The sequence below is a fragment of the Fulmarus glacialis genome, unplaced genomic scaffold, assembly GCF_000690835.1.
Source record: "Fulmarus glacialis isolate BGI_N327 unplaced genomic scaffold, ASM69083v1 scaffold37238, whole genome shotgun sequence".
NCBI lineage: Eukaryota > Metazoa > Chordata > Aves > Procellariiformes > Procellariidae > Fulmarus > Fulmarus glacialis.
The window spans coordinates 1-23598 of record NW_009230807.1 but is presented as its reverse complement, the minus strand read 5'-3'; the positions used below and the strand labels follow the sequence as shown (position 1 = coordinate 23598).

Sequence of the window (23598 nt, the reverse complement as noted above, 5' to 3'; positions counted from 1 at the left end):
TTATCCTGTCTTGCATTAAATCTCTTTTCTACTTAGTGTGTTCTACTAAGTTTATGAATGCACAGCTCCTGCTTCTTCTAAACAACTAATGGACTTCAGTAATTGGAAATATGACATGAGGAAGTATGCAGAGAGAGAGAAAACAATTTAATAGAAAAAGCAGTGAGAAGATAGAAATCATCTATCTTCAGCACTGATTTTTTTACAGGGCTAGACATTAAAAAATGCGTCTTAGCCTCTCCACAAGCTAAAATATTTCCTTTGTTTATATTTAAGCAAGCATTCCTTTGAATTGTTTCTGCTTGAGAAAAGAATATTTTATACATAGACTTGGTCGAAAAGATATTTTCCTTTGAAATGTTCAGCTTCTCTTTAAAAAGAAAAAAACACACAAAAAAAAAAAACCCAGACCCTTTTGCTCAGAGATGTATTTGTTTAACATTTCATCTGTGGTACATTTTGTTTTAACAGAACCATACCAAGGTGTGTTATGTCAGTTTGCTTTGGTGTTCAGTCAGGTCTCAAGCCCCAGTGCACCCTGCCGCTGCAGTAAGCTGCAGTGACATATCACAAGGGACGTGGTCTAGCAAGGAAACTGGCTCATAACATTGAATTTGAGCATGAAAAACCTTCTGAACAGCTCTGCTGAGACAATCTGTGTCCAAATCAATCCTTTCAGTACCAGCCAGGTTTTTCTCGTTAAAAGTCAACATTTTTCACTTGAAGTAAAAACAAAATTTTAACTTAGGAGAAATCTCTGTGCTTTTTTATTTTCCAAAATATAGTTTTAGTCCAACTAATGTATCGAGTTGCCTTGGCTTTGTGTTTAACGTATGTTAACATGCCCAGATTATACAGTTATAGGTACTAACAATAATTTCAGATTATAACAGTTGAAAACTCCACTGGGTTTATCACTCACTCTACTTTTCACTGGAATATCCCATTTTTTAGACCAATTTTGGGCTTGAAAAGCTACATTTGCATAACTAAAAAAAAAGTATGTAACAGCACCAAAGGCATGACAATGCAGAAGAAAGATTATAACAAAACCACCATACTTCGAATGAAGAATAAATTCATAAAACTTCTAAGCCTGGAGGAGTGCAATATATATATTTTTATGAATTCCAGCAGTATAGGGTAGGAGAAACAGCATACATACACACGCATATATATGCATAGATATGTCATATATATGTCATATATATATACACATACATATATATGTATACATACAGTTTTAGCATAGCACTGTCAAGTTCTTAATCTATAAAACAACCTGATTGAAATCAGATGTTTTGGGTTGACCCTGGCAGGGATATTCGTGATTTTTAGATACTAAGTACATTCTTGGAGTATAAAAACATAAAACATTGTAAAATAAGTCATACCTGAGATCCAAAGGGTATAAATGGCTTTGGAGTTGGAACCATTGATTTTAAACCAGTGCTCATACTGAGTGAATATATTTAATACTAAATGCAGAGAAGATAATTGTTGATAATCTATCATACAAATAAAGCGCTATTCCAAATGCAGCAATATTGATGCGATATTGGAGATTTCAATTACTATTATAATGGGATTAGGAACACGAATAATAGAGAGACTCATAGAACATCTGTGATCATGAAGTATAATTATAATACATATTTGATCAAGGATTACTTGAAAAAGATCCAGGAAAAAAGGTTTATATATTATGTAGACTTCCTCTGCTATAGACAAGAACATTTAAAATGTTTTCACAATGTCTTTTGTTCAAAAAATTTGAGCAGGACTTAGATATCTTCCTGAGGAAAACATCTCTAATGACATTGTGGGAGAAATCTCTGCCAGGTTTAATATAGGAATTAAATTAAAAAGTTCATTTTAAATATAAAGACAAGAGCAGCCTTTTCTTCTTTCTTCTTGGAGGGTCATATTGAATTAGAACCAGGCAATGACATCTTTATAGGAAGTCTTTAATAATTTTGCCTTTGTTTGTCTATCGAATATAAGTGATAACAGTTTAGCACAGAAGTCATGGCTTTCCTCCCTTCTCTCACTTTTTGCTAAGTTAGCTTGAAACTCTTCTGGAAGGGACTGCACAGCCCTCCAAGAGGTTAGCTGTAGGAGTTTGAGGAAAATACACAGTAGACTTTTTAAAGCTATTTTCTCTGTTTCTTCAGGCCAAATTCTCTTCTCTGTTCCATTTGCGATTCCTAGTGATACCATGAGACTTGGGGACTCATAGGCAAAATGAATTTGAGCCAGCAATACTTGTATCAACTGTGCAATGACTCATACAGTAAATATGTTATTGCATGGAGAGGTTTGTCTTGGTTGGTGTTGCAGCACAGTTCAGCACGATTTTTCCTAGAAAACGCCTTACAACCATCAATTATTGGAGAAAACCAATATAGCAGTATTCCTGACACCCAGTAGTACTCACCAGTGCAATCAAATCCATTTCCTCGGTAGCCCTGTTTACATTTGCATTTGAAGGATCCTTCGGTGTTGAGGCACTCTGCATGGAGGTTACACCTGTGTGTATTTGTCACACATTCATTTACATCTATAGATAAAAATGCTTTAGTGAAAACTGCATTGAAACCCCAGCTTCATGACAGCCTGTTTGTGCCGGCCATCTGTTTCCAGGTATTGAAATTACTAGTGTTAGACCAAGACGGTCCAGAGACCATCGGAGGCAGGAGAATTCACACTAACGTCACCTCCAACTGCACAACTACTGGCATATGCATCCGTGGAAAATACATGAGCATCCCAGTGAAGACAAAGTTAACACAGTGATTTTCTGACTGAGAACAGGATTCAAACTACAGGTTGTACACACTGTTCTATTAATAAAAAGCAAAAGGCACCAAGAGAACGTGTGACATCAATTAAAAAACAATTCACCAAATCTTTCTCATTCTTTCATTCACTCTAGAAGAAATGCAACGGAAAGTAACCCTGAGCATGCCAAGAAGTTGAGATCTTCTACCTCTAACATTCCAGCGTACATATGATGCCGTTTGACATCAGGAAAAATTCAGTAGAAAATACTACGTTCAACTGACAGCAAAATATACCGGTATCAAGAGTAACTGATTTTGTTCTCCTTTTCCCTTATTTTGCTACATCACAAAGATGTTTCTGATTTCTCCCACAGGAGGGAGCCAGGTTGTTGCACAAGTTTTTGCACCACTTGCGTTTTATCCAGATTGCTTCATTTCTAGCACCTGACAGGTCCTCTCAAAAGGCAAGTCAGCTAGGAGACAAGTAGCAGGAAGACTGACTCAAAAATATGGTATGTCTGAGAGTGAGATTCAGGTTTGCAGATAAAGTCCTGACTCCTGAGACCTCTCCAGTTTTTCCCCCATGCACACATACTGCATGAAAAAGCAAGTTTTTTTTTCCACTTTAAGACTCTCGGGGTTTGCTTACAACAGGAAATACAAACTTGAGTCTCCAAAACCTGCCTTATGATCTCCCTCCCACCCCTAACTCCCAATACCAAGCAAATATAAACAAAACTCATGAATTCTCTTTTGTATGTACTTCTTGTAGTAGTTCCAACCCTTCCAGGCCCTTGTGTAGTCAACTGCTTGAACAATACTGCTGCAGTGCCTGCTGCAGTAACTTATACTTTGTTGTTCTTCCACCATTCAGCTAATGGATTGAAACAGGAGTAAAGGTGTTTTGACATTTGTTTTAACACCTGAGCATGTCCAGATAACTTTCTGCCTGTATTTATTTTTGTTTGGGAGAAACTTAGGCATGCAAGAGAGACCTGAAAAGTAATTAAAACCTACTATTTTCATACTTTTTTTTTAAACTTCTGTACTGTCCATCCACACAACCAGTTTTAAAGTCATGAAGGCACTTGATTCATATTCCTCATTAACGACACAAAAAAAAGAAAAAAAAAAGATTGTGGGACTGCTTGTTCATCACAGGTTGAAAGCCAAGAGGACAAAAAATGGCACTTTAACTCAACCTGTACCAGAAGCAGCACTTCTTTGTAGTCAACTGTTGCTAATATACTACAAGCCCTTGCACATCTTGGCTTGGCACAATGAGACAATTTAATTTGCAAGTGCCAGTGATTAGGTTTTTCATAAGGGCACAGAGAAAACCCAGAGGAAAGTTCAAAGTGTCACCAAGAATATTCTTAGTGACATCTTTTATCCATTTCTGAGGCAGTATCCCCAGACTAGGCCAACATGCTTCAGGCAATGACAGGAAATATGCATGGTGTGGGAATGGAAAAGAATGACGAAGGAAAACTCATGGGCTAAATCTTACCTACACAGTCATAACGGCCGCTGGCATATTTCAGTTCATAACCAAGCTGGCACTTGCAGTAGTAGCTTCCAAATGTGTTGACACATCTGCGGTTGTAAGAGCAGACAGCTTTGCCAGTGGAGCATTCATCAATGTCTAGAGCAGGAGAAGGGATGCTGGTCAGATCCACGAGAAAGTAAACCAGGAAAGCAAGAACTAGTTGGGATTTGCACGGGAATGGTTTGGTCTCGGCTATCACAAGTTGTTTAATAAAAAAGTCCTATAATTTTACACTTGGGCATGGCTTTTGCATGCGGTAATATGAATGAAGCAGCAAAATGTGAACTAGCTTCATGGAAGATTTTGAGACCTGGCACAGTACAAGAAAGGGTAACTGGCAGTGGCAATTCTCCCCACTGGGGACAATGATTTACCCTCAGGTCATGGAGCAGGCTCAGGAGGAACTCCACAAATTCCATTATTTCACTGAGAAAGGAAATGTCAGAGAATAGTTTAAGAGAAAGGAAACGGGAAACCGAGAGCAGCAGCAGCTCTTTCTACTGAATCTCTGCAGCTCCTTGCTGGGCTAAGTCAAGACAGAGCAGGGAGAGAGTTCCCAGACTGCGAGTGGTCTGCCAAGCAAGGTAGATGACAGGGATGGATGTTTTGGAGAGAGAAAGAGGAGGCTTGGTATGGGAGGAGCCTAAGAACATTCTTCAACAACCATTGTAATTAAATGTTTCTAATTTGATTTCTTTGGCATTTGTCCTTCCCTATCACATTTTAGCACATAGCAGTGACTTTGCATGTAATTCATCATACCACACTGCTGCCCTTTACAGCTTAGAACTGCTTAGAAGTGCTGCAGGACACCACATTCGTCTTTTTATCAATTCTACCATTCTTTTACAGTGCCTAGGTGATGAAAGGAAAGTGGACAACAACAGAAAAATATTTAAACAAGCCTGTAGTCAAAAAATCCCTCTTTCTGCCCATGCTACACATTTCTGATGATCGTCCTTGTTCCCTAGCCTCCAGGGCATTCCCAGACCTCTCCAGGTTCTCAGTTCCCGGTTCTCTGCCAGGACCAGGGTCTGTCACAAGCTAAAGGACAAGCCTGCTGCACTCGATCCTAGCGTGAAGTTTATGTCTGCAATGAACACTGAAGACTCACATACTCTTAGAAACAACAGGTTTAGGTTTAATTAATTTTTTAAATCTGTAATTGTTATTTTTTCTTTCACCTATGCACATGTAGAAGAGGAAAAGTGAAACACATTAATGTGCTGTTCTGCTCTGCAGGTCCAGGAATAATGCAGCTTCTTAGGAGAATTAAGCTAAGACTAATAACCAGGGATTTTCAAACGTTTATCTGTTTATAGTGTTTCTGTGACTAATACCAGAGTATTAGAGTATCTTATAAACTATTAAGCATTATGCTATATGGCAGGATGTTACTATCTCTTTTTTATAGATGGAGAACTGGTGACAGAAAAACAGTGACATATCACAAGTCATGCAAAAAGAAGGGGTCTGGTATTTCCAACCACAGGACACACCTTTTTGTCTATTTTACCTTCTGTCACATGTATCAGCATTCCTCCAAATCCATTTGAACAGGCAAAGTAAATACAAATGAACTCAATACAAAAGAATAAAAAGAGTTGCCTGAATAATTCAATAAGAGATTTAAGAGAACCACTCATCTTGTCTATTGTATTTAACTACATATGTCTACAATGTTCACCTTCAAATAGCTCTTAAATAATTCAAACATGTTAACTATGACTGGCAGTAGTCCGAAAGCCTTGCTGATTACTCAAAGCAGGTCATTTCCAATTACAAACTCATTTCATTTGAAAGAAAGAAATAGCATTCTCATGTTGGAGTGTTTATAGTTTGGAAGTTGAGCCAAGTATCCATATGGGTTTATCTGATACCTCCTAAAAGTGATAAAGTAGTCCCAGGCCATACAACCCTCATATGTGACTTGATATTACAGCTGTGTGTTAAGGAGAACAATTCATATAGTAACTGTCCTTCTACACAGCAGTCTTTTGGTGGATGCATTTATTTAATCTTTTGTTTGAAATGTTAAGTATAATATTGTTTTGGCCATTGCAGCTAAAATGCATTTTTTATGTTTGAATGTTAAGCCCCTCAGCATCTAAAACATTCTTGAAGCTGTAGAAATCATTCAACCAGTATGTATTGGTAAGCAGCATCAGAAATGGATTAGCTACTGTTATTCTTCTCTGCCTGTAAGGTGTCATGTCCAAGCTGCCCTTTATGATCTGGAGGACTTGCACCATTGTGACAGAAAGAATGTAAAAATATGTGAAATCATCAATGTCATTAGGTATGTTGCTAAAGGCATTTTGGTAAACAGCACTTGTTGCAAAAAGTTTTTTCACAGAATCACAGAATGGCTGAGGATGGAAGGGGCCTCTGGAAGTCATCTTGTCCAACCACCCTGCTCAAGCAGGGACACCTAGAGCTGCTTGCCCAGGACCATGTCAAAATGGCTTTTGAATATCTTCAAGGAGAAATTTCCATTCTCTATTTTCCATTCTATTTTGGGCAGCTCTGGGAAATAAAATATTTCCCAGCTGCAATTTTCAATCTTCTATGCTTGCCTGAATGGAATAAAAAACCACAAAATATCATTCCCTGGGGTTGCTTAGGGGTGTTACCCATTTAGAGGCAGGTGAGACTAGGAAAGAAAGGCTAGATTGGGAAACAGGGAAAGTAGGAAAGAAGGAAACAAAAACCGTTTTCTGAACGATTTTTTTTTTAACTTGATATTGTTCAAATGCTACAAGTTAGCATTTTACAGGAAAATGTACTTAGTGATTCAAAAGGACAACTTGTATTTCAAGAATTAACTAGAGCTATTGTAAAGAAGAAATCTGGAATTGAAAATTCTTTTGTTTTTTTCATATATGAAGCTCTGCTGCTGGTCCTATTTTAAAATGAAATGGCATAAAGTACATACAAAGCAGTATTTCCCTTAAATTCAAAACAAAGACCATCTGGTCTGAAAAATGAACACTTTCAGAGCCTTTCAGGTTTGTCTGTGAAGAACAACAACAACAAGAATATTCCAGCTTTTGGAAAGATGCCTGGGCAGACCCCAGGGACCTGATTTATCAGGGCACAGCCCTGCAGACGCTGGGGTCAGACGCGGCTCCCAGCCCCCAGCCCTGCTCCTGCTGCTCCCTGACACGCACTTTGCTGCCCCGTCTTCTCCAGTTGTTGGAGTGGTCCCTGCTTTGGAGGGTTTGTTTCACATCTATTGGGTTTTGAAAGGAGCTCATTTAGCTTCAATATTGAAATGGGTACCATTTCAGCATTGGATTGCAATGCTGTAGCACTGCTTTGTCAGGTGACAATGTAAAATGGTATCACAGAACAGTACCAAGTGTGGTAAGTAATGCTTTCTTCATCACACAGGAAACCCCCAGGTAAAGTGATGTTGAGGCTTCTGGAGAAAAATCTGGAAGCTTGTACTGTGGGTTATCACAATAAAAGAAAAACCCATCCAAACACAACCCCCACATCCTATAACGCATTATGTCAGTAGGACAGCTTCCTGCAGGCAAGACATTGTAGACAATGAGAGCAATAAGGAGAAACTGATTCTGCTGATGCCTCCAAATTATATCAAAACATTTAATTATTTATTGGGGATGGGACTCGCCCAAAGAATTACATGGCCAACATTATGATAAGTTTTTAAAAAAAGCGTGCAAGCTTTACATCACACTGTGAGTAAAAAGAAGCATTATTCAAGCCAGTGAGGAGAGCTTACTACTTATTAACCTTTCCCCAGACTCTTAAGTTTTTCGGGATCCTATAGAAAAGAAGCTGAGAGTGAGTTCTCTAACCATACCAATGCACGTCCTTCCGTTCGGTCCCAACTGAAGGCCACCTGATGGACAAAGACACTGTACCTCGCCTTTGACTTCTTCACATCCATATTGGCAATTCACCATGGCACATGTCCTAGAACCTGAAAACAGTATTTAAAATAACAAAAAGAACAAAAATCTAGGCTGGGATCACACACTTAAAATTAAGTTAGATCTGAATGAATGCAGAAAATTAATCAGAACAACAAATTCCATTCATCATTAATCAAGCTGTTTAACACATAAGTAATACAGTTCAGGAGTCCATGAGATAGATCTTAAATCCCCCCCTCCTTCACTTTGTTCTTTCCTTATTTGTCCTTATTCCTCCTTTTTTCTCTGCTCCCATTTTTGTGACTTCTTACTACTACCTTTTAGATTCAGAGACAGAACTGCTCAAAGTAGAAAAAAGATTTTTTAATATTTTCTATTGCAATAGTTTTACCATACAGAAAACTGTCATTCAGTAGTGAACTGTATTTATTGCTTACCATTAAACATGCTTCTAGTATAGAATTTGATTTAAAAAAACTATTTAGCCTGATGGACTTAAAAACTGCCCTTTAGTTTGTCCCTTTATGGAACAGATACCTGAATCTAACAAGGCACTAGCCAGAACACAAGTCTTGGTTGCCATAGGTTGGTTAGGAGTGTGAAATATTGGAGATGACTTTGATTAGCCTCTAAAGAGAAATGTAGGGGTCTAGATCTTGTCTGAGAGGCCTATGAGAGGCTAGAAAAGTAGGAGAAATGTATTAAATATGTAGGGAGATATTTCTAAAATCCTGAAGATATCCAGGAAGCATTAGTGTTATGATACCAGGAAGAGAAGTAGTATTTGGAAGTGTTTACTGGACGGGATGGAGGTGTGTGCAAAGAAAATATTTCTGGCTCCTTCACTCTGATCGTGTTCAGGGAAACAGAAGTGTATATAGGTTCTTTGTAAGTGGAAAGCCTGGAACAGTTGTCAACTTATTTGAGACGGAAACCAACTCCAAGAACTTGAAACTGGCTCACCACTTAGGTAGAAAATTATATGAATTTTATTTTAAAACGCAACGTGTTTATTGTCAGAGGTACTAGCACTTTCAGAACGGCGTATAATAACAGAGTGTACAGAAAAGACAACAATGTGTGCAAGTGCATATATAGCTACAGCCATATTATTTGATTTGAATATAAAATATAATGCATATTCGTTCTGTGTGCTATTAAAATTAATCTGTTTAATCTGTGGTAAAATTATTTTTCTTAGACTGGTTTGTTTAGACTTTGTGGCTAAGTGATATATATTCGAGGCCCAGAATTCACTGTATTTTCAAATGCATTTTACTTGTGTATGAATGAGAACATACAGGAGGTAAGAGTTAAAAAAAGATAGACTGTAAATCATAATGCTTTGCAACATCATCTACTTCGTAAGTAGTAATAAAGAAACTTACTAAACATTATTCTTCTCTAATTGGTAATTGTCTGTTTTCTCTTTTGTTTGAAGCTCCTATTCCTGGCTTTGGCTAGACATAATACTGGCTTAGACGAACTGCTGATCAGGTCTAGTATAGTAATTCCTGCAGAGTTTAGGTGATTTTGTGTTAGGTACTAACCTATTATCTATTTTAAGCAATGGTCCTCTGTGGCCCAAAGCCACATTTTTCTGATACCCTTCTTCCAGCTCCACGGTCACTAGGTGTGGTTGCACATAAGCCTGACTGCTCAGACTAGGCGGACTTCATCTTGCTAAGGAGACTTACATCGTGGAGAATTTGATTTAAAAGGAGTAACATTATGTTCAAGATGTTTGCCTGAATAAAATGATGAGAATTCTGGAGTTGGTTAAATAACCGAGCATTTAATCTGAGCACAAGCTTAAGTTAGCATCAAGTGAAATGGGAGGCTAGTAGACTTAACCAAGAATAATGCCTACTTGAGTAAATAATTTACTACTTCATTTCATAATCATAGTTTCTGCTTAAGAAACTAAAGGCTCTTTGGAACTGGAAGGTGGCAGATGGGTTGGGTTAATGAAGCACAAGCTAGATGAACATTTTTTGCCTTCTTCACTAGAGCTGTGAAGAATGAATACTTCCTTTCTATGGGAAACCCAGTTTTCCCCTTGAAATTTGGTTTCATTCTGTGTCAGTGTTTGTCGGGGTTCCACTGAGAAATAATGTTTCCGTGTGCCAAAGTAAAATGCAAGCTCCAGGGCTCACAGCTGCTCAGGCAATTTTTTCATATATACTCGACACTGGCCACTACTGCTGCTGAGAAATTCAGCGTTTTGTGCTGGCTTAAGCAAGAGATGGTGCAACTGTGCATTTGGTACAAAGTTGGTACAAATGCAGAGTTTAAGTCAGGAAACCAGTCCTGAACTAAGACTGGCTTAAAGCTAATCCAGCAGAAATAGTTAGTAACAACCTGGATCTAGTTTTCTGACTTGCTGCAGCAAGCATTTGTGCTCAGAGGAGCGGGAATGAGGGATGGATGGGACAAAGCTGCTGCTGGGCTCAAAAGAGAGTTTCTTTTGACTGTAGTTCTGGCTTCTGCCAACTTCAGCTGTCCATAAGACAGTGGCCTTACTGAAAACTGCTCGGTGTGTGATGTCAGCAGATACACAAGTTATCTTGGAAGAAACGGAAGGACATATCCATTTCTCAGGCATCTCAGGGCCCCGCAGCTGTTGTCTGCCGGTGATACCCACCACGATTAGTAACGCAGCGGCACAACCCCGAGCTGCGCTGCAGGGGAGGGAAACCCTCCAAAAGCTCTGGCGCCAGGCACCTTTCACAGCAATTTCAGTCCCCCTGCCACAAGAGAGAGAGAGTAGGAGCTCTGGCTTTTCTGCCTGCCCCAGAGCTGGAGAGCCTGCACTCCTGTGATTGTTTGCTAAGGCTGGGTATTTTTCCAGTTATCCCAAAACTGACAGCAGACTCGCCAGATGGACACCCTGCCTGGTGAATGGTTGTCTCCAAGGTTTGGAGATCAAAGCCTTTCAGAGTTTATGGTTTTCTGTCATACCCATGGGAAAGATGGTGCAGGACCCCATACAGCTAGGTCCACTGCTTTAGGACAGACCTCAAGCAGATTGTTCCACTGCTGAGACCAACTAGCTTCCTTGTCCAACTGATGCATCTGCTTCAGTCCCATGGACTCCAGAAAGGGTTGTCACCATGTTACCTAGGATTTTGCAAAATTCAGAGTCAAAATACCTGTACAGAACAGCTCAAGTGAAGAAAAAAAAGTATTTTCTACAAACAAAGCAGTGTCATTGAAAAATAAGAAGCTTCCTCAGGTCTGAAAAATCAGGTCGGCTAAGAAAGCAGAACACTTTCCCTTACATTGCTGGCTTAAAGACAAAGAAAATAGGTAGAAATACAGTTTAGGTAAGCCTTAGCAGTGAACAAACCTTTGCAAGAAGCTGGTGGCAAGTGTGGGCAGAGAAAATAAATGAGTCAGGGAACACACAAAGGTAAAGCAAGGAGTAATGGCATGAAATTCAACACAGTAAAAAGTAGTCTATATTGGTACTTTGCTTGGATAGATTCATTCATCCCTATTCAACAGATGAACTGGCAGGACTATACACCAAGGTTATACTAGCTGTCCTTCATCTGAAGTAATGCTATCAGGGATTTTTACTTCTAGCAGGACAAAAATTACTCTGAACACCAAAATACAAGTATGACCTAGTTTACTTTATCCAGATGCTGCCAAATAGAAAGCCTCTTTCAGCTGTTGACAGTACTAGAGAGCTGAGGCAAAGACCCTATCCTGAGTAAGCTAAATCCATTCATCACAAGCAGAAAATCTGCTGGGATCAAATGCGATTAGATGATTTTGGTGTGCCTGTCCTATCAGCTTTATTACTTACTTGCACATGTGCCATCTGGCATAAGCATGTACCCGTTGAGACAATAGCACTTGTAGCTGCCATGTGTATTCATACATCTGTGTTCACAGGGACGTGGTTTTAGTCCACATTCATTCAGATCTGCAGAAGTCATTGGAATGAAGTGAGTGCTGGGTTTATACACATATATTCATACATATAGGTGGATAATATCGCCTAATGCATTGAATTCCCCACAGTAAAATCGCCTGGATTGAAAATGAGCCAGCCCCTTGCAAGATGAGAATTTAGCAGACCATCTGGCTAAAGGCCTGCTAGCAAAACTAACGTGCACAGACCTCTACACCTGAAAAACTAATGCAAACTCTGGCCACATCTGGCAGCTTGTTAGGAAGAGGTGGAGGGGTGGGGAGAGAATTGCAGTTAGTCTCTTTTCTGGGAGTTATTCTTCCGAATTTCTCTGATTCGAGCTGGAGATTTTAGCCCTCCAGTTGACCTCTGTACTAGAAAGGCAAAAACATGAGACTAAGAACAGCAAATCAGCTTGAGATAAAGTGAAACAAAGATTTGGGGTTTTTTTTTCTGAGCTACACATTGGCACCAAGGTTATCAGTAGCAGAAATGAAATACAGTGTATGATAAGAATTATGTGACTTTAACAATAAAAGGACAAATGTCAAAAATCTCAAAATCCTGAGAATAAAAGCATCCTAAATCCTTCTCAAAACCCAGGATTTAAAAAGCTTTGCAGAAACTAAATTAATTTCAAATTCCCAATAGCTATCCCTAAGGACAGGGAGAAAACTAGAATCCTAAAAATTTTAATTTGTGTGGTATAGGCAGAGCAGTGCTGACAATGGTATTGGTCCTATGACAAGGGGACAACATCTGTGCTTGTGACTTCTGTGAACTGACACCTCTCCCGCTTGTATTTTGAAACCTCATTGGTAAACAGACAGAACTCATTTAACAGAATGCACCAGCATACACAGCCCATTCAACGTGTGTTTAATGGCACCTATTACCAATAATATAATTTCAATAAAGATGCAACTCTCCAAGCACTGAGTTTGTGCAGCTCCACTTCTAATGAGAGAAGCATATGTTCTCATGTCTATGTGCCCTGCAGACCACAGAAAAATCTCCCGACCATTCAAAGCACAACCTTTGTGGTGGTTATACATGTGCAGAAGTGTTTGTTACAGTTCAGCCCAGGGAAGAAAAAGAGGGGTGCATTCTATTATTCAAACATAGGGTCTGTTTGAAAGAGGAACCTATCAGCTTGCAAGTCACACTGGGTTTTTGTGCTACTGTGGCTCCACTGAATAACCAAGACTCTCATAACAAAGTAACTAGAGGGGAACAAAAGTTATTCCACTTAGACCATACATTTTCAAAAGTGCTTAGCTGCACCTATCTTGCACAATGCACAGTAATGCACAGATAGCATACACAGCTCTAAAAGAGAACCTATGGAGATAAGGCTAATTTAGCTCAGACTCAGTGGCAGACTAATACAGTCCCCTTATCTCTGTTATTTTAGTCAGCTCATGTTGAGCTTGCTCAGCAGGGCATTCTGCTGTAAGGACAGACCAAGGCTACATCTGCCTGTAAATTAAAAGTGGCTCTGAGCATTCCTGGCTGCTGGAACATGACCACCTATATGGCTGTACTATTGAAATAGCTGCAGGACATTTCTGGCCTGTGCCAGCTACCACTTTACTAAAAAATTCCTGGCCATGCTTCAGAAGGTGGAACAGCCCAGGAAGCTAACAGGCAATTTGCACATGTAGGTCTGTGCGGTGCTTCCACCAAGCCTCAGACTATGAATCTGCTACAAGTGCGCAGAACTGATCTGCGTGCATATGGAGGGCATATCAAATCCAGCCGAAGTTACTGCACAGAAAACACCTAAAAGCTGGGAGCTTCTCTGTTACCTTTTGGTAACATTTAAGCTGCCAAATCATTTTTGAAGTTAAACTTCTGGGTGTAGAGGCTGAAGCTGTAAGTGATACCTACATAGCTGCTACACACAACCACAGCTGCTGTTTCACTTTCCTCTCTAGTGGTACTGAGGAGTTGACTTATTTCCCTGCAAGCAACATCAAAAGTAGAAAAGATGGAGTTTTCTAAAATACTTAACAGTATAGCGTTATAGCGTATTGTTTGAAAGACATTGTGTAATAAATGGGTTGTTTTGACTCTGAAAAACAGGAGTGTGTTTAGTATGTCAATGCAAGGTTTTCAAGCAAAGGCTGCAGGTGCTTAGGAAGGTAGCAAGGATAGACCCATCCATTCGTGTGGCCTTTATGTCCTGCTTCCCTCACACACCTGCAGTTCATTCATCTGCACTGCAGTAGGATGGCCCCTCTTCACGCACAGTGACCTGCTCCTTTCATCTGATCCAACACAGGGTCTCGTATATCGGAACAGGAAAAAAAAGCTGAGTTGTCACCAATGTGTTAGCTGAAATATTTCAATGTCTAACTACAAGTTCATGGAGGGAAAGTGGTGCATTCAAAGTTCCTGAATATGCAATCCTAAAGGCTCCAAATTCTGTGTTCTCAAAAATACCAATCAGCATATGCAAACAGATGGCATTGGCCCAGGAAGCTTGAGAAATTACATGCTTAGCGTGTAACTGCATTGTCTTTCTGATGACAAGGTTAGTTAAGAAAGTAACGTGGGTTCTGGATTTGACTTCTGGCTCTTCTAATAATTTCCTATATAATCTCTCCACGCTTTAATCCTCTGACTATAAATACGACAGTTCATCCTTGCCATCAGCCTGCAGGAGATACATGATATAGGTTCAAACTTCTGTGTGCTGAAAGAGGCTTAGAGCTTGTCTGGGATGCTGGAGATGCAAGAGCCTTAAACTCTAAGATCTTCTATGTAAACAAGAAAATATCTTGCTTTACTATTTTGGTGGATGACACAATCCTTACTACAAGATAAGGAGACAGAACATCAACAGTCTGTTTTCTGGAGTAATATACCCATGTGCACAAACCTTGATTACAGGTTTTCCCTGTAAATCCAGGGAAACATTTGCATTTGTTTGGTCCCATGCACTCGCCATACTTGCAGCCATGTCCACAGGTAGCTGGGGGAGTCAGGCAGAGAAAGGAGAGAAAAAGAAAAAGTTAGAAATACTCTATTTGAGAACTTTTGCCCTGCTTAGTTGTCTAAAAACTCGTTGCACAACATCCTCCATACCTCCCCCTCTAGCTTGGGCACGGTAGCTACTGATCAGCACTTTATTTCTGCCGGAGAAAAGTGACACTAGAATGGATTACACGAGTGTGTGCTTTTCCAGGTTTGTAAAGACCTGGAAAAGAAGGGGCTCCTTTTAGTTCTCTACCTCATGCTTTTCCTGCCATGCTTACAGTTCACATTTACTTTTGTACTCTTGCCCTCTTCCTATTTTTAAGAAGCCTATGAGAGAAGCAGCTAGCCAGCAGCTTGCCTTGCTATGCTTGGCACCCGGAGTAGGAAAGAGGCAACAGCACTCCTGCAGCCACAGGAGACACGTTACCCTACAGCAGTTTTCCACTCTTGGACCTCCTCGCAGCCGAGGAACATGTCCATCCCCTGGTGGAACATCCAGAGCACATCTGTCAAATGATCAGGCAACTATCCTTACCACACATCCCGATATGTATAATCGCATCAGGTTTACAATGGCTTGAGAGGGCTGTGCTTAGCCTGGATGCATTAAAAAGTAAAAATTTTCTAACTCTCAGCCCTCTGGATCATTAGTCGGAAATTAAATGTTGGCTTTTATAAGGCTTAAGGCTCCTAAGTCAATGTGATTGTCAACGTGAGGGTTATTCAGGAAAAGCAAACCAAACGTATTTAAATCAGGACTAGCTTTGGAAAACCACCAAAAGAGTATACACTAGGATGCACATCTTGCTACCTTGTGTAATTAAGCTGCTATCCAAACAATAAGAAATAGGAAAGTCACAGTGTTAGTTACTATATAAGTAAAATTCTTAACTAAAATTCACACTGCTGAATTTGAGTATCTTCCTTACGTTTAAAGACTCATTCAGATGTACTAGCTCTGCAGATTAAGGCATATTTCAACACTACTCCCATCCCTGAATGCAACGTGGCATAGTGTGAGACCAGCTGAGTATTCACACTGAAGCAGAGAACACCACTGCATCTGGATTTACAATGCAGAATTACATTATGGTTGACTTAAAGAAATCTGCCAAAGAAGAATCTTAAAAGTTTATGAAAACTGAGTTTTACTAATAAAGCACTCTATTAGGTGCTTTACAACAAGACAACTTACTCCACTGGCTGATCGAAGTTACATTTGCCATTTGTCCCTCAAGGTATTCACGTGCATCAAAACTAAGGTGCTATTAAGCAATGCATAAATATTAATAAAGGAATTAATCAGTTTTTCCTTTTTTAAACTGTCATGCTATATATACAGAGCAGAGACTTTTTACATCTTTTTCTTTTAGGCATCAGTCTGTTGATTTTCAGCAATGAATAACCCTAAGCCTCTATTCAAATCACCAGATACACAATGCCAAACTCTCTGGGACAACAGGTGCAATATCTGAGAAAGATGCCTAAAACATGTATTTTATGACTTTGTTGTGTTTTACCCAAGTAGAGCTAGAGAGAGATTCTACATCACCTTCTCCTTGGGATCTGAAGACCTTTAACAAATTTGAAATTTCTTAAGAGTCATCGACTCTTCATTAAGCCAATGATCCACAGACCAGAATGCTGGCTGGCGTTCTGCTAAGCTCAAGTCAGATGCTCTTACTGCTTGGGTTTTATTTATATATTTAGACAGTTAAAACATCCTGATTCTCAGCGGCTGTGTAGTCTGAAGAGAAAGGATGCCAACTGATAAAAAACCACTTCAGCGGTCCATATGTAGCATTAGAAGACACTGCATTTTTGGCACTTACTTGACAGCTGTAACAGCACAGGCACTGACCAGGGCTGTGCAGGAGGTTAGAACAGATGGTCCCTTCTGGACCTAAGAATTTTTGAATATGTATTTTATTGTTTGGTGTTATTTACCCAAAGCTCTGCTTTTTTGAGGAGATGGTCTTTCACACTTGTTCTATTCACTCTCTCACAGAGTTAAGAGATTTCACTCCTCAGAAGGTTTCTTTCTGTAACTTCTGGCAGATGTATACGAAATCCCTTTTTTAGTACCAAGTACACAGCCGTGGAGAGGGAACAAGCATAAAGCGTTAATGTTACCTTCGCAGTGGCCCTTGTTGTTCTTTCTCCAGCCATAACAGCAATCCAACCTAGAACCATAGCGACACACCCCAGGCTGGCTCACCGCCACCAGCTGCCCACGAGCTCTCGAGCTGTGTAAAGAAGGATAAACACTAGCTCTAGCAGGCACACACACTTTAATCCATTGCTCCATATACTTTGTACATTTCCCTCATGTTTTATCCACTGTCAGGCATTTTCATTTCATCAAACCTTGTAGCATTTGACAGTGTTCCTAGACAGGAATGCAAAGTTGCATTTGGCTGGAGAAACAGGGGAGATGGGAATGTTTCACCTGCAATAAATTAACTGTGCAACGTAAATCCTTTCTAACGAGAAATGGCAAAGGCAAAAAATACAGCCAGGTCCCCTGCTAGAATGAGTCATTTTTAATATCGGTGAAGTCAATGGGGCTGCTCCAGCTTGCGTCACAGTAAGAATCTGGATCGGATATATGATGCCATACCTGACAGCGCTATTGCTTTGCATGATGAAATACTGATTCTCCAGAAAAGCAGCTTTCTGGACATCAGTCAGCCCCATAAAAGCTAGTGACTTGCAGGCTCATAGCCACTGCATACATGCAAATTGACTGTGTAAGTGCAGACAGTCCTGTGCATTCTGTTTGCACGGGACTCCCTGACCATACAAATTAACATTAATTTAGTCTGCCAATAAACCCAGGGTGTTCAAAGTCACTGTGCAGGTCAACAGCTGCAAGAGTTGGAAAACCTGCAATGTTAGTTGCCAAAATTATAAATCTGAACTGTGTAAGTCTCTATGCTGCAATGGGTGCTGTGACTCCGGTTCTCTTCTCCCTCTGCTTGCTATTACTTAAGTTCTCCATTACCACACGCCTGTCCCCTTTATGAAATTCTCTTCTTTATCCAAAATCCTCTGTCCCCACTGCTTTTTGCAGGCCATATTTTAAAACGCACTTTCTTCAAGGAGTCTGAAGTGTTGTTTCTGACACAGAAAATACCTTATTTGCAAGAGCTTCGTAGTAACTGATTGAGGGGGGCAATACACAGCAACAAACATCTCCATGGCGGGGAAAAAAATGGAAAAAAGTCAACAGGCCACGAACTTTTGCATTTTTTAGTCTGATGCACAATAAAGACATTGCTTTATCACCTTACAACAGTGCTTTGCATGTATCCTCCTGTGCTTATTTGTAAGAGTTGCACTCGTATTGGAACAGTTACTGTAAACATCACTAAGGCAAACTAGTAAAATAAATATATGCTTACACTTCAAAGATACAAGATGTTACTTCACAGTTTTGTTTAGTAGCAGAACTGTTGGAAAGAGAAGGGAGTTCAGAGGAAACGCATAAGCTCATGTATCTGAGATACCCTGAATGAAGAGATGGTTCTTATGTCACCTGGCAAGTAAAAAGACTTCAGCGTTGGAATAAGCTGTTCTGAAGTCACCCAGCCTTTGCCATCAACCCAGCGATGCAGTTTACAGGAGTGCATATACCCCATCTTCAGGCAGGAGAAAAAGCGTATTGAACAGCTATGACTCCCGTATGGGTGTCTATTAGAAATCAGCACCCTGCCTCTGGATTTATAGACAGTGAAACCTTTTTCCATTTTGTTCCTCCAAATGCTGCTGGCTTACATCACTTGCAAGTATACAAGTTAAAGAACGTATGTTCTGCTTGCATGCTAGAAAGTGCCCTTGAATGCACCTGGATAGTAAATGTATAATCTGCTTACATCCCGGAAAATCCCCTTGAATGCAGCTGGATAGTGCTATGACTCCCCTGAAAGGTTAAAATGCCTAAAGCTTGGAGGAAGCAGGATCTCGTTACTTTCCAAAAGGTGCTCATTTTCACAGGAAGACAAACTTATTCAGTAACGTTTTATTTAATAATTCACTTCAAAATCAAATACTGAAAGAGCCTTCACAAAGTATACAGTATCTCACAAGATTTCAGTACAAACTTGTCTTAAAGCTGGGAAATGTTCCATAAAACTGCAAATAAAATGAACATTGCTGAACTTTATAGATACTGCCCTGGACAAGGTCTTCAGCTTGTTCTGACTTCCACAACAAGCACCAAGTTAAAGCCTACCTTTGGCAGTGGGAAAGGTCAACTAGATCATTGAGAGCCCACCCGGATCCCAAACTCTGGGAGGAAAACCAGTTTTGCCAGGTTAGTCCCTCCGACCCGTGAAGAACCACCAGCCATCAGCTCAGCTATTGCTGTCAGGAGTTCAGCATTTTGTGCAAAAGAAAGAAATTTAGAAAGAGGAGATCCTTTCAGGCAGGCAGATCCTTTTCGGGAGAATGTCACATGGACCCTCCTGGACATTGGGGGAGAAGTAATGCAGACTGGAGGCACAGGACGCTTCTGATCCCTCCCTGTATGATATTCTTATAGGATTTCACAGGGAGTACCTAGAGGCCTGAGTGAGATTGCTGTGCTTGTCACTCTCTGCTTAGTTGCAAAAAATGCCTGGCCTTGAAGAACCTGCAGCCTAAATACGTGACTGAAGAAGAAAGGCAAGAGAAGGTAGACTGTGCAGGTCGAATCGCTGTGCACGTCAGTGGCAAGAGCGATCTTGGCATTTCTAGTGAAGAACTCTGTCCTCCGAGAGTCAGCAGCTTACAGCACGAGTGCTCAAGGTAACAAGGGGCAGACTGAGCCATCCAGGGTGCCCAGGCAGCAGAGAAGTAACCGATTTTATGTGGCTGTGACATTCCTGACACCAGTAGGATGGCATTTAGCAAAGAACATTGAAGATCAGTAACAAGAACTTCTACAATAAGCCAGGGCCTCCTTAGCTGAGGTGATAGAAAGAACGTGAACTGGCCATATTTGCTATCACAAGATTACTGTGAGCCACTAGCACCATTATAAAATAGGTGGGACCCTCAGGTGTTTCAGTCAAAATCCCAGGAAAGTTTTACGGCTGCCATATCAGTTGTATTGTGTACAGTTCTTAACATCCATGTTGAAGAAATATGAATTATATATGGTATATATGATGATAAAAGCTATGAAGAATGAAAAACCTGTTTTAGAGAGGACAAGAAGAACTTGGCTTCAGCTGAACGAACCAAAAGCTGAACAAAACCAAAAGCAGTAGAGCTTCCTACTACATGTCAGGCAGCTCCAAACGAGAGAGAGAAGAGCTTGTTAAGAGAAAGGCCAGTTTATATCCATCTGCTCTTGTGCTACTGTCTGCTAATACTCTGAGGGGGATACAAGGGTACGAACACAGCCACGAGAGGGGTGAAAGTCTTGAAGAGCGTTGAAGAACCAGGAGAACAATTCCTACCTAATTTTAAGATACATAGTCTCTTTCACAAACTGAGAAAGAACTGATGTTGCCTGTAATCATACAAATATAGGCATGAATGAAGTTATGTCCCATTTACTCAGCTGCTGCTGAAAAAAAATGTTTCTCTCTTGAGTAATACAAAGATCTTGAATTCTACCCCAAAAGAAGTTGGATCAGTTCAGAGCAAAGCATTCAGATACTGGCCAGGACCATGTAGGTATATACCTATACCTACAGTGGCATGAGCAGCAGACAAAAGAAATTGGGTATGTGATGTGAGGACAGACCTTAAACTACCACACAGTACCTTTGACTTCTTGCAGTGATTTAATTAATTTGATATTAAAAAAGAAAACTTATGTATTTACAATAAAACATGTTCAGAAAGTTCACCTGCTCCACTGATTGAGTGGCTAGATAGATCTTCCAGCAGAGCTAGGTTGGGTTGGGTAGGGTAGGGTAGGACTGATACCCTCAATAGTTTCAATACACAAACAACCGCAAAGGAAAATATTACGGTAACTGGTGAAAGAGGGGGAATAAAGCACACCTGAATGTTGGGACTTGCTTATTCAACAGACACCCCCTGCCACCCCCTGCCCCCCTTTTTTGTTGTTTCATTCTGTAAAATAAGAAAACGGTTTTACATTGCATCAGTTTCTCAAAATTAGTTATGACCTAGGCCAAATCCAAGCTACTAAAAATGTCTGTATACCAATGGGCAGTCAAAAATTTCAAATATAATAACTGGGGAGATAGCTAAGCTGGACTGTAATCCTCATCAGCAGCCATTTTACCAGTAACGGCTAAAATAAAAAGAAGTAAAAATCCCAACAGTGAAAAAAGTTACTTGTCATATTCTCCTGACCAGTGGTCATGAGCTGTGTAAGCCCTCTCTGAACAGAGTTATGTGACAGTACCAGCTGCAGAGGATGAACGAGCAAGACTTCAAAAGCCTGATTTAACCAGCTAGGTAGATAACGAAAGTCAGGTATGGTGTGAGTTAATACAGTAGTTTGTTTTCAGGTCCTATTAATATTCTGTCTTTTACTAAAGTTTTCTCTGGCAAAGAACACTTATGAGCTTTTACCGGTTTTTTGGGTGGTTGTTTTTTTTTTTTTTTTTCCTTTTCCTTCAAGACACAGCTGCTGAATAGATTTAGTGCACTGTTCCATAAGATCTCTACAGGACACTTTTGGTCAGCTCTTGCCCATACAATAGCTGCCTGCTGCTGGGGGAGTGGGGGGGGAAGGTCTCAATTATATTATTAGCAACTTCCAGTTAACTTCAAAGGCAGGATATTATCCCTTTCTTTAATTTTCCTCTTTAAAATTTCTGGACATTGTTGCTAGCAAAAAACAACTAGGACCAAACCTAAAATTTTGATCAACCGTATATTCAGAAGGACAAAAAGCTGTATCTTGCAACTCAGCAATTTGAAAGAAATTCCTAAAAGGTCTACTATGAGTGTATGTCATGCAGAAATACATTTGAACATTTTTCCAAATAAAGGCATCGGGTTTTTTTGTTGTGGTGGTTGATTGTTTTTTGGGTTTTTTGTTTGCTTGTTTTTACCCAAGTTTATTTGAATGGTGAATTCCTTCCGAAAAAAGTTAACATATAATTGTGTTAAGTAAAACCAAAAAAGTGCCACCCATTATCTTTTAATAACTGTGTCTTAGATATCCCTTCAGCCAGTTTCAGGCACTCAACATGACAACAGTCCTGCTTCACTGCAAGTCCCTCCAAAACACCAAATGAAGTTTCGCTTGGGCTTGCAAAAGTTCCTTTAAGGCTTCATGTGCCCACCAAACTCCTTAAAGGAAGTGCTCGGAGCAGAAAAGTTAAAAGTCCAGGTGTGAAAGCTACACTTCTAAGAGACAAAAATAATTAATTCATTTTTTCCAAACCGATTCTAATTTTTACTATTTCCTGTTCCTTCTTCCTAGTTATTCAGAGCCGATAGGATTTCTTTGTCCTCTTAAACTAGTATCCCTTGTCATCCAAGACTTCCCTCAAGATGTTTGAAAATCTCTTCTTTCCCCTTCCTCCCAATGGAAAAGGCAGAATGACAATCTTGGTAGAAAAGAGAGATGCCACCACCATCATCCAACATCAACTTGGATAAGACAGGCTGTAGAGCAATCAGTCTTAGGTAGGTTGTAGGTTTCCCATAGGTTTCACAATTTACTGTCAAATAACACAATTTTTACCGAACACATCCCTCTTTGCTTCAGCTAACTCCAGGCCATACTTTCTCCTGGAAGGAGATAATGATCTTATTTTGTGGTTTTACACCTTTCAAAGTGTTTGAAATGCAAATACACAACATCAAGAAACTACTAACATGAGCATTTAAATGGAGCTCTGCTTTGAGAGCAAATGTGTTTCCTATAAGAGCGGGTCTGGAGTTTATAAACTTCCAGTTCCTGAGGAGTTGACCACTTGATAGCCCTGCATGTGTTGGAACAGCACGCTGCCACTTGTTGATCATAAACATTCCCATTCACAAATCTGATACTAAACAAATAAACCACACAACATCTTGATGGCTTCATCCCCAGTTGTTGTGAATTCTCCTTTTACTAGCTACTCCCTTGCTGCAGCACTTGTGGCCTTTTATTTGCTTCTGGAGAACTGGCAGAGGGAACACTGGAATGGCTTAATCCGGAGTAAACAGTTTTATTTACCCTCCCTCAAAATCTCATTCTGTTTCTGGAGTGTACCTGTCTCTGCAGAACGCAACGACTGTCACGGCAGGCTGATTCGAAAGCGTCTGTTTGTACAAGCAAACCAAGACCAGAGCGGCTCACACCTTTCTATACGTGGTGCAGCTGTTCCCATCGTTGGGCCTCCACCAACGCACTGAAGTTATCATTCTTCCCAGAGTAAAAAAGCCCCGCAGCTCTGGTGCGATTCCTTCAGGGCAAGGGGCACACACGCCGGCTGGAAACCGCTCACCGCTTCGGGAGCGGCGTTCAGCACCACGGAGCCGGGGCGCCGCCGCACC

The 23598-nt window shown here is 40.3% G+C and overlaps 1 protein-coding gene across 1 annotated transcript in view; it reads right to left on the bottom strand.

Moving 5' to 3' along the window:
- EGFL6 (EGF-like-domain, multiple 6) overlaps nt 1-17838 on the bottom strand; it is a 41042-nt gene extending 23204 nt beyond the window's left edge. Inside the window, exons 1-7 of the mRNA XM_009584357.1 lie at nt 17762-17838; nt 17275-17387; nt 15044-15136; nt 12052-12171; nt 8165-8284; nt 4294-4428; nt 2438-2560 (exon numbers count right to left, since the gene is read on the bottom strand). Of these exons, the coding sequence (XP_009582652.1) occupies nt 2438-2560; nt 4294-4428; nt 8165-8284; nt 12052-12171; nt 15044-15136; nt 17275-17387; nt 17762-17838 (781 nt within the window). The remainder of the gene's footprint in view (nt 1-2437; nt 2561-4293; nt 4429-8164; nt 8285-12051; nt 12172-15043; nt 15137-17274; nt 17388-17761) is intronic.
- Between the last annotated feature and the right edge of the window lie 5760 nt (nt 17839-23598).